Source organism: Liolophura sinensis, chromosome 6 (assembly GCF_032854445.1).
Source record: "Liolophura sinensis isolate JHLJ2023 chromosome 6, CUHK_Ljap_v2, whole genome shotgun sequence".
Lineage (NCBI taxonomy): Eukaryota > Metazoa > Mollusca > Polyplacophora > Chitonida > Chitonidae > Liolophura > Liolophura sinensis.
The window spans coordinates 49,110,356-49,125,958 of NC_088300.1; the positions used below are offsets into that span (position 1 = coordinate 49,110,356).

Here is a 15,603-nt window from a genome sequence, read left to right on the forward strand (position 1 = left end):
AGTCAGATGTCTCTTAACAATGAAGTTTGTCCAGCTCAAGCTGGCTTCCTCTCCAGTCATTTGGTCATTCAAAGCTCAATTGCTTTGAGCAAGTGATATACTCAAGTAGTTTTAAAATGTTTACATTATTGTCATCTCATAAGTTGTTCTGAATTCTCTAGTAAAACAGTGTAATCAAGTTTCACCAGTCATGCCATATGCGTTGTGGCTTTCCTAACACAAGTGCGACTTTGTCATACGAATTCTTTAGCTCATGCCCATTTCACCTTCCTTATGATAATGCGTACTGTTTTTCCAGTGTATTGTGCTCCTTGTGCATTCTGTTACCGGTATCCAATATATGTACTATTTTCCCAGTGTATGAACAGTTTAGTCACATTCAGTTTTACCTGTCATATATTAAATACCGTACACATTTTATTTTTCCAGTGTACAACATTTAGTGATGTGCCTCCCATAGCTTGAGTTTATTTTACATACCAAATGATATACATGTTGATTTTTTTCTTCTTAAACCAGTGAACAGTATTCCGTGATACAAATTCTTTAGCCCCAATGAATTTTACAGGTTATACATTTCATATTTCCAGTGTTCGGTGATGAGAATTCTGCAGCTCTGGTTCATTTCCTGTTCATCCCTAGATCACCTATCCCTTGTCTTCGTGAGGCTCAGGGCTCCGATGAACAGGTAATACACATAATACTGTCAGTAACATCTATATATCTATAAATATTCACTTTAATTTCATAATTTACTGGAAATATTTTTGAGACTCCGTACAGTTAACTTCTATTATGATGTGCAATCCATACATGTTCTAGCGTACAGATAAGCTTTAAAGATTGCCACTGGTCGGTGTAAATTAATTACTGGTCGGTGTAAATTAATTATTGTTTAAGATAAAATTATAAAGAAATACATGAAGACTTATAATGACGTGTTAAATGGATGCCTGTCTGTGTGTCTGTCAGTTTTGTTTGGAATGCACCAGCCATTATGCACTAGGCCCTACCATTTTGATATGATTGTCGTGAAATTGTTATGAGAATGTTTTTTTCCGTTAACATATTTATGGATTAAAACTGCATATTTGTGGAAGGCCCATTGAGATATGCAGTATAACACAAAGGTTTAAAAAAAATCATTATATGCCCACTGCTATAAGGTGTTGTATCGAAAAGAAGAAAATATCCATGATATATGTTTAAAATTTATTACATTTATTGGGTTATTACTCTGTAAGTTATTAAGATATAGGCCCATATATGTGTGCGTGCGTGGTGTAAATCGGAAACCTCATTATAGACCGCACTCTTGAATAGTACGTGTAGTTTATGCCATTTTTAAAAGAAATCCTCTAATATATATTTGGCTATATTGCACACTTATTATTATTCATGTAACTGAAACCCGATATTTAAGAAACGGGCATCAGTTGCTATAGGCCTACATCTTTGTGCTACAAGTGGCTTAATTCTGTAGGCTGGCCAATTTATTTGGGGAATTCGCGATTAAAACAAGACATAATACAGATTGAAAGTGCGTGTACTGAATTATAAACAGAAATCAAAAAAGTAAATCAGCCAAATTCGAGTCATTGTATGTATTCATAATGAAATTTAAGGAAAACAGACACAGTTTAACTGCATGCTCTAAATATATGTAAATATATATATCTATATTTGTATTACAATATCTCCAGGAGAAGCACAGTTCAGTTTTATGTACTGTAAATAAAAATAATATACGTGGAATAAATTTTCATTTCTCAAGCGACATGACATAACAAAAGCACCCTTTCACAGTTAAGCAAAGCATACTATATCATCTGACTAAAGTACGTAAAGACATGTACAACATGATATATGTGTGTGTATATATATATATATATATATATATATATATATATATATATATATATATATATATATATATATATATATATATATACGTACCAGCATATATACGCCGACACATATACATGTATAAAAACAACTTCTTGTATTGGATTATTGGATAATTCCCTCAAGCTAGCAGGATATCTAGAATTCATCAACCGGGATGCCCTCACATTGCTTTTAAAAATTAGCTAGTATATGGTTTGGGAACAGAATGTTGCCTCATGCGGCAATTATGGTAACCCTAAAGACATGAAAATTCCCATGACACAGGAATGAATGTTAGTTGCCATAATCCATGTATATACTGTAGAGTTATGAATGAATAGTTACGTCTTAAAAACCACAGTATTGCAGCCTTATCGTGGTGATTTAGCTTTATGAAAATAGTTCAATGATACCACACAAAGCACTACAAACAATCGACTGTTTGGCAAAAGGCAATGACCAGTCTTTTTGTGAACTTTGCACCGATACCACCCTTGGTAACAAGAAAACGTGCAAAAATATGCAACGGACAGTTTTTTTCCCTATTAATTGTTACTCTCAATTAACTCACATTTAGTTCTTCAAGTAAATTAGTGGAAATTGGCCGATATATTGACGGAAGACAAGTGGTCTTCAAGGAACGTTTTAGACGCTTATTGTCACCAAGGCCACACAAGCAGTGAGAGCGTCTGATCATACATGCACAGTCACTTCATTGTAAATTTTAGGTAGATCTATACGCAGCGACTTTCAGGAGAGAAACACAGTTTGTGGCTTACTTCAAAATTGCGTACATTACAAGCTTACAGAGCTTCTCTGAAACATCTCCCTCTGGTTACACGGCCATAGTCATGCCTTGTTTATTATTCAGTATAAATTCATTTATTCATTTATTTATTGTTGTTTAGGGGGGTTAACTATTATGGGTGGAGGGATAATGCTGAACTAAGCATGCCCGAGGCCTGGTCCTTTTGCACTGTTTTAATGAGACCGTACCTTAAATGTGATGACAACACAGCATTTTGAGTAATTCTAGACCCGTGACGTCTAATAAATTGCAAATAACATCACTGCAGATTTTTTTACCTAATTCTGCTTAAGAAAAAGAGCTGGGGGCGTGTAAATTGCTACTTTTTATGAATTTACATGAAGAATTAGAATAAAACCCTGTCTGAGGTCAATTGACAAGAGGCCGTATTTCACCGGTTACGTGTGATTATTTGCCAGCTATCACACTGTCGTCCCTGCTCTCGTCTTCTACGTCTTAATTATATAACATAATATGTGTATAAAGGCATAGTAATCGAACACACAGATGTATTAAGCTTGCTTTTTCTTCATCACGGTATCTTCCGTAGCACCCTGGACTTGACTTCCGGTTTCGTCGAGGATATGGTGACCGAATTGTCGAGAGTCTTCCTCAGCTGTGCTGTCAGTTCACCGTCATGGTGTACTCTGACCCAAGACTGGCCTGTAAGAAAAGAAAACACAAATATATACCGGTACCCAGTGGTATGAAGTTACATCTGCCTTAGAATATTCATACAAATATCATGTTAATTGCATATATAGCGTTTATGTTTCATTTCAAAATAGCTTTATCGCTCTTAAAATATTCGGAGAAACGATTAAGAAAATCAAACAATGTTAGATTTGCCTCTGGAAAACCGTTGCGACCATCCCTTCGTCACACAGTCAAGCAGCATGACAACTTGACAATGCAACATTTTCGTCGCTCTGTAACTTCATCGTTATTTGCATAACGATGCAAATAAAAAAATATAAATAAATAAAATAGCTGGTGTCAATCTGAATGCAGAAAAGCAGAGAGAACAACGCGCCAATATAACTTGAAATATATAGGAGACGAAGCTGACCGCAATGGGTTTTCATAGTTCCATATATTTTGATTGCTAAACTTCGCATTTAACCAATGGGTTTGCAGGACATCACTTCTTCAGAATATTTATTTTGGCATAAAGTAAATATATAGAGTATGTTTATAGACGGTTAAATGTTGAAAGGGATAATAAAATTAGCCCTCGTTATGAACAGCAATTACATGTAGTTTAATAAAAGACCCCGGACATAAGCTCAGCTTCAAGTGATAATTTGTTCACGGGGAGTAATGAAAAACTGATAACTATATTCAAATATGAGCAAGGTTCTTTCCAATACCTAAGACTACAGGTTGTACATGCTAAACCTGGCTAACGCCGTTTAAGAGATAGTGTTTAAAACACAATGGAGACACAAATCCAACGACCTTGAGAAAAATAGGTCGAGGTCAGTGAAAACAATAAGGTTCTTCTACATGACTGGATGCGCAGAAGGTACGAGTTTGTTGAAAATTATTAAAAATAGTTGAAGAAATATCGTGTTTACAGATTTGTCACAAAACAACGTATATGAAACCAATGGCCTTGGCAGAAAAGGTCAAGGTCACCAAAAATGATCAGGATTTTTCCCAGTGCTTATAAGTTTACATATGATATTAGTTTGATAAACCCTGCAACCACATTGTTCAAGAGATAGAGTATTGACAAGGATACGGATAGATAGAAGGACGGACGGACGGACGGACAGACTAACGTCGACCCCTATGACAATACCCGATAAAACTAATACTGAAAGAATAGCAATAAGCATTGCATGGGATAACTTTTGCTTCTAATGCTCACGTCCTAGCGTTGTGAGTGTATGTTGTTGTTCCAATTCCATTTTTAAAAACTTGCATTTCTAAGATTGTTCCCAGGTATAACAGAGAGTTTTGACCAACCTGCAGTTATTTATACCCAAGCTCCTCAGAGCGCATGTGCCACTTTCTACGCTCGCTTTACAGCACTGCCACCACAAGACAAGCCCGGCCATTGGGTCCTGTGCGACGCACGTAGGATTGTTTATACAGCCTCACCACTAGTACGGAACTGTTTAATCAACATTCATAAATAAAATTGTTTCAGGTGTTGGTTAGAATCATGTTGTGCATACCTTAGATGAAGAAAATGCATGTGTACAAGTATTAGTAGAAACAAAGGGTGAGCCAGAATTGTGTGTTTTATAATAGCGCTTCCTGTCTCATCGCCGTGTCCCCAGTGACTTGGGTGTTGTTCAGGATTTCTGTACAAAATTTGCTGGCGGTGGCAGTGACGTTAACCGAACGTAGAGAGCGAAGCATGCACTGTAATACCTTGTTCCACTTCCGACCCGACCTCTACCAGCAATTCCAAGCCAACAGCGTGGTTTAACTGTTGACCCGCCACCATACGTCCGCCACCAAGATCACGTGTCACCAAGGCACAGTTCATGGCGTCCAGCTTTATCACATAACCTTTGTCACACACACACAAAATATAATTAGACATGACTGGAATATAATTCATACTTACTACATGTTCTTTATAATTTGCGGATAACCAGCTCTTCAAAAGATACTGGTAGAGGTACATGCAGTTACTTTGTATGATTGGTCCATAACAATATTGAGTGCATAGCAACGTCCTATTGTACATGAGAAAAACAATTCCCACCTATATTTCACCGCAATGATAACGTGTCGTTAAATATATGTACTCTATGTGTATTTATTTATTTGATTGGTGTTTTACGCTGCACTTGAGAATATTTCACTTACACTTTTACAACGATGGCAACCAGCACAATGGTGGGAAGTAGCTGGGTAAAGCCTGGGGGTAACTCCACGACTATCCGCAGGTTGCTAACAGACCTGACCATACATGCATGAGGTAGCTATGCTAACTAATAGAAAATGCTTGAAAATAATCTCACCTTTTGTCGGACATTTAAGTTCTGTTTTGTGTTCAGCCTGACACAATTCCGATAGAGGATTGACGGATGAACATAATTTCTGCGCAAGCTGGCTGTCAACCCCTTGGGCATTTAACATTTCCTGGAATTTTTTCAGCGCGCGTCCGTCTCTAACCACAGACTTAATTCGGGCCTTCCCATCCTGTCCTGGTTGAACAAGATCCAGAAGCTCACCACCTGGTATAAATATATCATCGACACAATTACTTTTTGGTGTTTGTGAATTGTGCATCGATACACTGATTTCTATCTCAAGCTGCTATTTGCCCACCCACCCCCCCAAAAAGGAAAACATCATCTCCAGCATAAATTTCATTTAATCCTACATTTATTTTACAACTATAAGGAATACGTAATTTTCAGACCAATAAACTTAAGATGTTCCATACATTTTACAGAAACATTATTCAATGAATTTTAAATTCCCTGATATCCAGGTTGCTCTTCATTTGAAACCATCAAGCCCTTAAACAGTCATCGGTTTCCGAGAGGATTCCACTGCAATTCAGCCTTAAAAAAAACAACATTTTATTTTTTTATAGGTATATGCCAGTATACCTAGTTCGGAGACAATGTCCAGAAGATCAGCTGGTCCCTTATTCTGAAGACATCGAACCGATTCCGCAACCTCGAGGGCGTTGCCAACTGCTCGACCAAGTGGAGCATCCATCTGTGTCACCAAGGCAACGGTGTTAATGCCGAGGCCGATTCCAGCTGCTACCTGTGGCATGTGACAATTCCGAAACGGTTCATACTTATTGAACTTCATTCAGTTTTCAATTAAACGCCTGACTTAAGCCGTCATAATCTTGGTATGTTCTAAATCTGCCCTTTACAGATTAAAGGATTATCCAGTCTTGGTCTTGGATGGATCGGTTGATTGGTTGAACGCGGTGCACAAGACTTTTTCAATTACATGAATATGATGGTGGTCAGATTTGAGTATATAGGAGGCCGGAGTGCCTAGATCTTCATTTCGGAATAAGAATCAACGTCTATTGTATATGGCTTATGGAATTACATTAATTGAAGCAACACTTAAAATATATCTGACCAGTCCGTCGTGTTGTTTTCACGGCTCAAGCCGATATATATTACACCGGTAGCTATTATTTTCACGGCTCAGGGCGATATTATACCCATGCTATATACATCACAGAAACAATGTCGAAATCGCGCTTAAACTATGAGTATAAAGATAAAGTCGCAACTAAACCGGAGAGAAATGGAGTCTAACCCACGGCCTTATTGGCCGCCGTCGTATATGTGGAATATTTTTAGCACAGCGTACATTCTCTTACCAAACATTTCGCTAACTTGCTGGCATCCTCTACATTAGAACAAATAGGCCAGGCGCCTTCGCCACACTTCACGTCCATGATCAACGCGTCTATACCCTCAGCAGCTTTCTTGCAAATAATTGATCCTGAAATATTTTGAAATGTGCAGTAAGTCTAAAATAAAGTGTGCTTTAAAGGTAGGACTTTTAATGCTTATGATTTATTACAATAATTTACAATTATTTTTGTCTAATTATTAGGGCAAGAGACAGTTACAGGAGGAATTCTTTCGAAGTTACATGTAAAGCTCTTGGATAAAGCCAGTACAAAGCTGTACTGGTATATTTAATATATATTTTTACATTACATTCAATACATGCATACACACACATTCCTTTCTGGGAAAATTCCCTACTTTTTCTAGAGTCAATACATGCATACACATTCCTTTCTAGGAAACTTGCCTATTTTTCCTTGAGTCAATGCATGTATACACACACACATTCCTTTCTGGGAAAATTCCCTACTTTACCTAAAGTCAATACATGTATACACACGTATTCTTTTCTGGGAAAATTGCCTATTTGTCCTAGAATCAATCAAGAACAATGTTTAAAGCTCAACCGTTATATTCATATATCAAGGACGGTTATTGTCCCGTTAAAAGAGGTATATCTATGGCTGATGGTGATTGTCATGTTTATAAAGTATCACCAGTCTTCTACTGTCAACAGTCACATTTCAGGAGGCATGCATGCACCTGTGATATATCACTGACCGCGATTGTAACTGTGACTGTCACGTTTAAGGAGGTGCATATACCTGTGACCAGGGATATGTCGTCGACTGTTGCTGTCACGTCTCTGCACGCATACATCCTCTTATCCGCCGGTGCTATATTAGCTGTCTGACCAGCGATGACACAGCCTACATGGTGTAAGGCCGACTCTATCTGCTCTTTGCTAAGAGAAACATTGTACCCTGGTACAGACTCGAGTTTGTCCAAAGTTCCGCCAGTGTGTCCAAGTCCCCGGCCTGATATCATTGGAACCTTCAAACACAGATAACAGCGAGAGTTCATGTGGTTTCAAAACCTTGTAATAATATCTTCCTATCCATATTTAAAAAGAATTCTGAAAGTACTGCTTTTTGCAATATCGGCTTGAGCCGTGAACATAATAGCTTTATCGGTACAATACTGGTCTGAGTAATGAAAATAATAGCCGCGGGTATAATATCGCCCTGAGCCGTGAAAATAATAGGTATATGGGTATAATATCGGCCTGAGCCATGAAAATAATAGCTACTGGTATAATATCGGACTGAGTCATGAAAATAATAGCTACTGGTATAATATCGGACTGAGTCATGAAAATAAAAGCTACTGGTATAATTTCGGCCTGAGCCATGAAAATAATAGCTACCGGTATAATATCGCCCTGAGCCGTGAAAATAATAGCTACCGGTGTAATATATATCGGCTTGAGCCGTGAAAATAATACCTACCGGTGTAATATATATCGGCTTGAGCCGTGAAAATAATACCTACCGGTGTAATATATAATGGCATGAGCCTTGAAAATAATAGCCACTGGTGTAATATCGGCTTGAGCCCTGGAATTAATAGCTACCACTGTAATATCGGCCTGAGCCGTGAAAATAATAGCTACTGGTATAATATCGGCTTGATCTGTGAAAATAATAGCGACCGGTGTAATGTCGGCTTGAGTTATTAAAATCCTATATAATTTCCCGCGAGACAAAAAGTAAATATAATTGTTCGCATAGGCGTGGCTCAGTGGATCAAGAAAAAATATCGTCCTGGTCGTTCAACACGGCACATACTATCACCTGACAATATATACATATACATGTATATTATGTAGTACAATGGCGTGAGCTCGAATGCGTAATTGGACATTTTCGTTTTGATAATAATCCAGACACACATATAATTTCATTTTGGAGTCAGAATAAATATTTTGTAGTTGAACAATTTAACAAAGCACTTTTCACTTAAGATATGATAACGGAACCCATGATATATCAAAAATAAAAAATTTTATGATTATTCCGACATTTTTAAACTCGTTCTCTGAGGGAAAACGGGGATTGTATTAATCCGACGAATGAATCCATTCCTCCTGAAGAATTAATCCGTTCCTGATTACGGATTATTCCGTTCGCCAGTAGGGATTGATCCGATCCTTATTACGGTTAAATTCGTTGTCATGAACAGATTAATCATTTGGTTCAACGAAAATACATTCCTACGTTACGCAGAAACCGAATTTTAGTGGAATAACGAAAGATTATTAGGGTACCCATATATCCAACAACACTATAGTGAGTGAGTGCTTGGGGTTTTACGTCATACTCAACAATTTTTCAGTCATATGACGACGAAGGAATCATTAGGGTGCATGCACGTGTAATGTGCCTCCTTGTTACAGGACGGATTTCCACCGCTCTTTTATTTAGTGCTGCATCACTGAGACGACTTACCGAAGGCAAGTAAGCCGCCCCGCCCGAGCCATTATACTGATACGGGTCAACCAGTCGTTGCACTATCCCCTTCATGCTGAACGCCAAGCGAGGAAGTTACAACTTCCTCTTTTAAAGTCTTAGGTGTGACTCGACCAAGGATTGATCCTGGATCTACCGGTCCCGCAACAACACTATAGCTGAACCCATAAGTAATACAAGGCAGCATATCATCTAACTCGCTGTGTGATCATATATCGTATCACACCAATATATTTGCGTTATCATGTTACATGTACCAACCTTCATTCCACACGCGGCCAAGGCTGGGGCCAGAACGAGGCTGACCTTATCCCCAACTCCCCCAGTGCTGTGCTTGTCCACTACTTTTCCTTTCCACTCCTGTGGCCAACTAAGCACTTCCCCGGAGTCACGCATGGCCTTCGTTAGCACCGTCGTCTCACGGTCGTTCATCTTTTTCAGATAAATAGCCATTAGCATGGCACCTGTGTATAGAGTTTATGATAATTATATCATGCCCATGATTAATTAGTTCCACAGATGCTAGTGGTTTCTCCCAGGCTCTGCCCGTCTTCCTCCCTCCATAATGCTGGCCGCCGTTGTGTAAAAGGTATATTCGCGGGTACGGCACAAAACACCAATCAAATAAATAAAATAAATAATTAGTACCATATAGTTATTTTCAAGACTACTTATTCAAATTTAATAAAAATTACAATCGAAATTAATCAACAAATATGACTAAAATTCTTATGAGCCAATCTACAACATGAGAAGCCACTATACATGTACGGTTTGCTTTTGGATTGTTTCTGGTGTGCTTGAGGAATGCTCAAAGAAACGCTTAAGGAATGCTCCAGCTATATACATGTATCTGGTTATTATTATCGATTATTAAACGATACAAGATATTTAATATTTATAGGAGACCTGCGTGGCCCAGGTGGTTAGAGTGCCAGCGCGGCGCAATGACCGAGAAGCATCTCACCAATGTGGCCGATTTGAGTTCAAGTCCAGCTCACACTGGCTTCCTCTCCGAACGTTGGTTTCCCTTAGGCTGTGTCCGGTTTCCTCCAACCATTATGCTGGCCGTTGTCGTATAAGTGAGATATTCTTGAGTACGGCGTAAAGCGCCTGTCCAGTCAAAAAATAAATAAATAAATAAATAAAGTTAACATTTATAAATGTCGAAAACAACACTTATAGTCCATTTCTTTTAGAGAGTCGCCTATATTCAGCTGTCTATGAAATCAGTCATACTCGCTACCAAAACTGCCTTTAGCCAGTGTTTCTGTACTGTCTCTGCAAATATACTACATGGCTTTAAATTTTAACACCCATCTCTAAATTCACACCGCCGTAAGATCATATACTGCAAGAGATTCATTTATTTTTTCATTTATAAAGGTTATATCATACTAAAACGTGTAAACAATTTCAAATATAGCAGTGTTAGTAACAGGATTTACAGTCGATAGCAGTTTAGGTGTCGCCCTTGTCAAAATACGTTGAACTCGGCCCAACTTTCAGCATGCCACTGGTTTCTGAATAATTATGACGTCAGCCGAGGCAATGGGTTTCTTGCTGTCGAAACCGAGCTTATGGACTTTTATTTATTTATTTATTTATTTATTTATTTGATTGGTGTTTTACGCCGTACTGAAGAATATTTCACTTATACGACGGCGGCCAGCATTATGGTGAGAGGAAACCGGGCAGAGCCCGGACGAAACCCACGACACTTCGATTTTAAAAAGTAGGCAAACTTATTAGGGAAAACAAGATAAGGAATAGTCTCAAGGAACAAAGCAGGTTGGGTTTACTTGAGATTTTGTTTACGTATGTAAGTCTTGAAAAAAAAAAGGTGAGGGGAGAGGGATAATTTCAGTTAGCCTCTGTGTGTGTGTGCGTGTGTGTCATCGCGACTTGAGTAACACTGTTTCATGCACCTTATACCTTGACCCATATTTAACTTGCAGTACAAGTAAAACGCGATAGTGCTGTCTTTACTCCTAAGGTTGTCTGTTATATATATATAATTATATATATATTTATAGGCCTAATTAAGTAAGAAGATTTTTTGGAACTATAGCTATTATACATGCATGTATTCATGTGTATGCACAATGGCAATAGAACTATCCTTTGTAAGCCTAATTAAGTAAGAAGATGCGTCGTAATACGATGGAAATAAAGTTAAAATGAAAGCTAAGGGAGAATGCACTTACATATAAATCAACTAAAAGTTAAAAGAAGAGGTTATATACCTGTATTTATTTTTTCTTCAGCTGGTACATGTATTTTATTTTATTTTATTTATTTGATTAATGTTTTACGCCGTACTCAAGAATGTTTCACTTGTACGACGGCGGCCAGCATTATGGTGGGGGGAAAGAGTTGGTACATGTACATGTAAGACATAACCAGATTTTCGCTACATGCTGGGTATGAATCAACTCATACAACATCACCACTGACTCTCCTGTCTCTTAACTAAAGCATAATTAAATATTGGTTTCTGCCAAAAGTATATCAAATCTAATTTTTTCTGAATATAGAATGGTAAAATTTAGCGCTAATTTATAACATGAATTTACTTATATGTTAGTACATGTATATAACGGCTAATCTGGTTCGGAAATTAATTTTGTTACAGTACATTCCGGATTTAATATCTTTCATGCCCCATATTGTCTTAGCCGGTATATTCATGTACTCACATATAAGTAAGTTACAATGCAGTTTTATAAATGTAGAAGTTCTCCTCCCTTAAAGTTTACATTCTACATTGGTGTAATAATTCCCTTTGTTTCATTTTATTCCAACGTATATTAACAAGAAATTGGCAGTGAAAATAAAACTTACCAAGCTGACCGTCGTCTACACATTTATTCGGGCCAGGTAGAAGCCCGTTGATAAATGTCCGTATTTCGTCGTCTTCCAGACACTTTCCATCTCTCTTCTTCTCAATCAGTCGAGGGATGTCAGTCATACTGTCGCTGGGGAATGCAAACGTAAATGTTATAAACAACTGGAATACATACACAGTGTCTTATTTATCTATATACTCATCCAGCACTGTGAACAGCGTGTATATCCCGACTGTCTCACTACACGCTAAACATACGTTACAAGTGTCAAACGTGCTCTGCGCGTTTATCTCTCTGTGTGGTGAGAAGCACAATGTATATATCTGAGAGTGAGCTTGACCGATATACACATGCAGCGTACTTACATTTACTATATACATACTTACTACTATTACACTACTATTGTAGGTCATCCATAGAAACTTCCCGGTTTAACTTTATTATTAATTGCTATATGTAACGTTAAGCTTGTCAATCACAATCACGGTATAGTGACACCTACACAGCTAAAAAATGAGTGGAAAACTGACCATGGTTTTAGATATGTGACCGGTGAAGTGGAGAAGAGAGGAGAAGAGTAGGTGTATAACTCGGGAAAATGAAAGGAACCAGACATGCATAGTTTGCTGGCCACGTGGATACCACCATGCTATATACCGTAGTGTACATATGTCTCAGCATCTTTTGTCTCAGGCTATATAGGGCTATGAGTGACTACTGTCACTATACATGTGAATCCTCAAAAACATTTCCATTAAATCCGTGTGATTACACTGAGAGAAAAGTTTGGTCTGCTGACGCAACAATCTGAGTTATGCAATTGAGCTAATTCAACTCAGAGAACTGAGTCATGCGGCCTTCAGATCAGCTGAGTCATGAAAGACTCCATGTGAGTTTTCGGACAAGTGCATGAGTCAACAATATAACCAGACACAAACTCTTCTCTCCAAGTACGGATTGAATGTTTCTGTGATTTTTTCTGTGATAAAAATCAAGGCCTCATCAGTCAGTGAAAAGATATAACGGAAAATATTTTAGCGTGCATACTAACAAAAATTTAAAGTAAATAAGACTTTAAACTTTACACTTTATAACATTAAGACTGTCTTTGTAAGAAAATAAGTTTAATCGCTGGATAGACGGATCTCGCACTGGTCACGTTCCGCGCAGGCAAGGCGCAGTGCTATGACAGTTTTTTTTTTCAGGGCCAGGGTACAAAACACAACCTCTAAAGACTGCCGGTGTTCAGTGCTGACAGATTCCAGTATATCAACCTCAGATTGTATGTATTTAAGTGGATAATGGAAAAAGTGGGACACACAAAGCGACCGGTTGTGACTGGATTCCAGTATTTATCCAGGCTTTATACAAACGAAAGTGAAAGTTGTCCACTCATGTAGGCCTACATATATTTGGTACTCCTATACATTAGTTTATTATATATTTATTCCATAGTACTTGTGCCCCCCCACCCCCTTGTGCTTATGGCGGGATCTAATTATGACAATACTTATCAGTACATATACACGCCCACAGTATATGGGTGCATAAATAACTCTTTCTCATAGTGAAAATCGGGTAGGGTCATAGGCCTATACCAAAGACGTTAAAATGGCACTTGTGTCTGCATTGTTTGGCCCTCAGCAGTGAGAGGTTAGAGGTTGGTGTTAGTATAATGTAACTGCATGTAAGTAGGGTGTCATGTCTGTTGCCTTCTGCATGATACTTAAGTGGCGGCCGGACTAGCCCTGCCACACAAGAAAACACGACATGTAAATATACACACATGCATCTAATGAGTCCTTCTCATCATAGAACTGAAAAATTCTTAAGTACGACGTAAAACCCTAAGCATACATTCATAGATAATGAATATCATACATGCATGTACATGCACAATATATAAGAGCATTACATGAGGTGGGTGAAGCTGGCACAAGATTCCAATACAATACTCAACAGGCAATAAACATATAATGAACATGTGCGTGACATGTAATAAAACGTGCCATGAACGACATTCACTGCCATTTAAGTTAAATGCGACCTTTATTCACATACACACCACACTTATTATGCTTGTGATGCTTTATTACATTCGTCAATATTGTTTTAATTTTGAGGTGAGTAACTCATCTGAAGTTAATGTTTTTGTGCGAACATGCCATGCATGGTATACAGTGTTATACTGCAATAAGCATATCACACTAAAAGAAAAAATATTGTGTTCGTTTGTTGGTTACATATATATTAGGGGAAATGTCCAAAGGGGGAAATGTCCGAGCTCCGAGCTCCTAGGCCTACACACTTCCCCAAAACATGAACAGCGATATTTAAATGACAGTGCGAGATTTAGTCGAGATAATGACGACAACGCGAGGTTAGGTCGAGATTCCCATGAGATACCAACAACATTCGGTCGAGAATCTCGTGCAAATATCGCAACCTCGACATAATCTCGCGTTGTCCTGTGAATCTCGCGTCCTCGTTAATACTCGATCAAATCTGGTCTGAATATCGATCAAATCTCGCAATGAACATTGAATCTCGACTTCTCGGTCAGAATGTCGGCAGGTATTTAATCTCTTCAGAATACTGCTGTCTCCACGAAATAAGTAATTTTATAACCCAAGCTGAAGTTTCATAATGAGCGACATTCGGACGACAACGCGATATTTGGACGAGATTTGGCCGACCGTGAGACATTCAGGCGAGATTTAGACGACATTCAGACAATGTCTGACTTGTGCCTAAATCACGACTGAATTTCGCGTTTTCAAGTAAATGCCGTCTGAATCTCACCATGTTGCCCGAATCTCGACCAAAGCTCGCCTTTCGGTCAAGTCGGGGATATCTTGTGATTACTTGTACTTGTGATTGGCCCCTGTCCCTGATGAAGTCACTGTCTGGGATTGACACAGACTCCCATTACAACTTCCATTATCCGGGAGGATGTACTTCTGTGTATTTTAGGGTGTAAAGTCTTTTTTTGCTGCCAGCCTGCCTTTTTTGGTGTACAGGTGCATGCTTGGTATCATTTGCTGGAAATTGTGTAAGCTTTAGGTAGGTATGAGTTTTACTGATGAAAGTTTGAAATTCTGGGCGAGAGGGCACTAGACGATAGGTGGTGATGAGGCTGCGAGTGACGTCCCTTTGGCGTTGCTAGGCACTCCTCCTAGCTGCCGGCATAGAAAGTTTCAGATTTTGACAGTCAACCTATGTCAAGATTTTAA

The 15,603-nt window shown here is 38.4% G+C and overlaps 1 protein-coding gene across 1 annotated transcript; it reads right to left on the bottom strand.

The window, feature by feature from the left end:
• Positions 1 to 2,010: 2,010 nt before the first annotated feature.
• On the bottom strand, positions 2,011 to 15,310 carry LOC135468045 (thymidine phosphorylase-like). The gene is made up of 9 exons (XM_064746057.1): positions 15,173 to 15,310; positions 12,366 to 12,499; positions 9,783 to 9,985; positions 7,818 to 8,046; positions 7,017 to 7,141; positions 6,274 to 6,436; positions 5,677 to 5,892; positions 5,078 to 5,218; positions 2,011 to 3,358 (listed from the first exon to the last, which is right to left on the bottom strand). The coding sequence occupies exons 2-9, from the start codon at positions 12,490 to 12,492 to the stop codon at positions 3,228 to 3,230; spliced, it is 1,335 nt and encodes a 444-aa protein (XP_064602127.1). The 5' UTR covers positions 12,493 to 12,499; positions 15,173 to 15,310; the 3' UTR covers positions 2,011 to 3,227.
• Positions 15,311 to 15,603: the final 293 nt, after the last annotated feature.

Excerpts from the sequence above, each read along its gene's own strand:
- LOC135468045 (XM_064746057.1), bottom strand. The coding sequence starts at position 12,492 with ATGACTGACATCCCTCGACTGATTGAGAAGAAGAGAGATGGAAAGTGT. Across the intron at positions 7,142-7,817 it reads CGACATATCCCTGGTCACAG|GATCAATTATTTGCAAGAAA; the intron begins GTATATGCACCT and ends AAAATATTTCAG. Across the intron at positions 5,893-6,273 it reads GGACATTGTCTCCGAACTAG|GTGGTGAGCTTCTGGATCTT; the intron begins GTATACTGGCAT and ends TATTTATACCAG.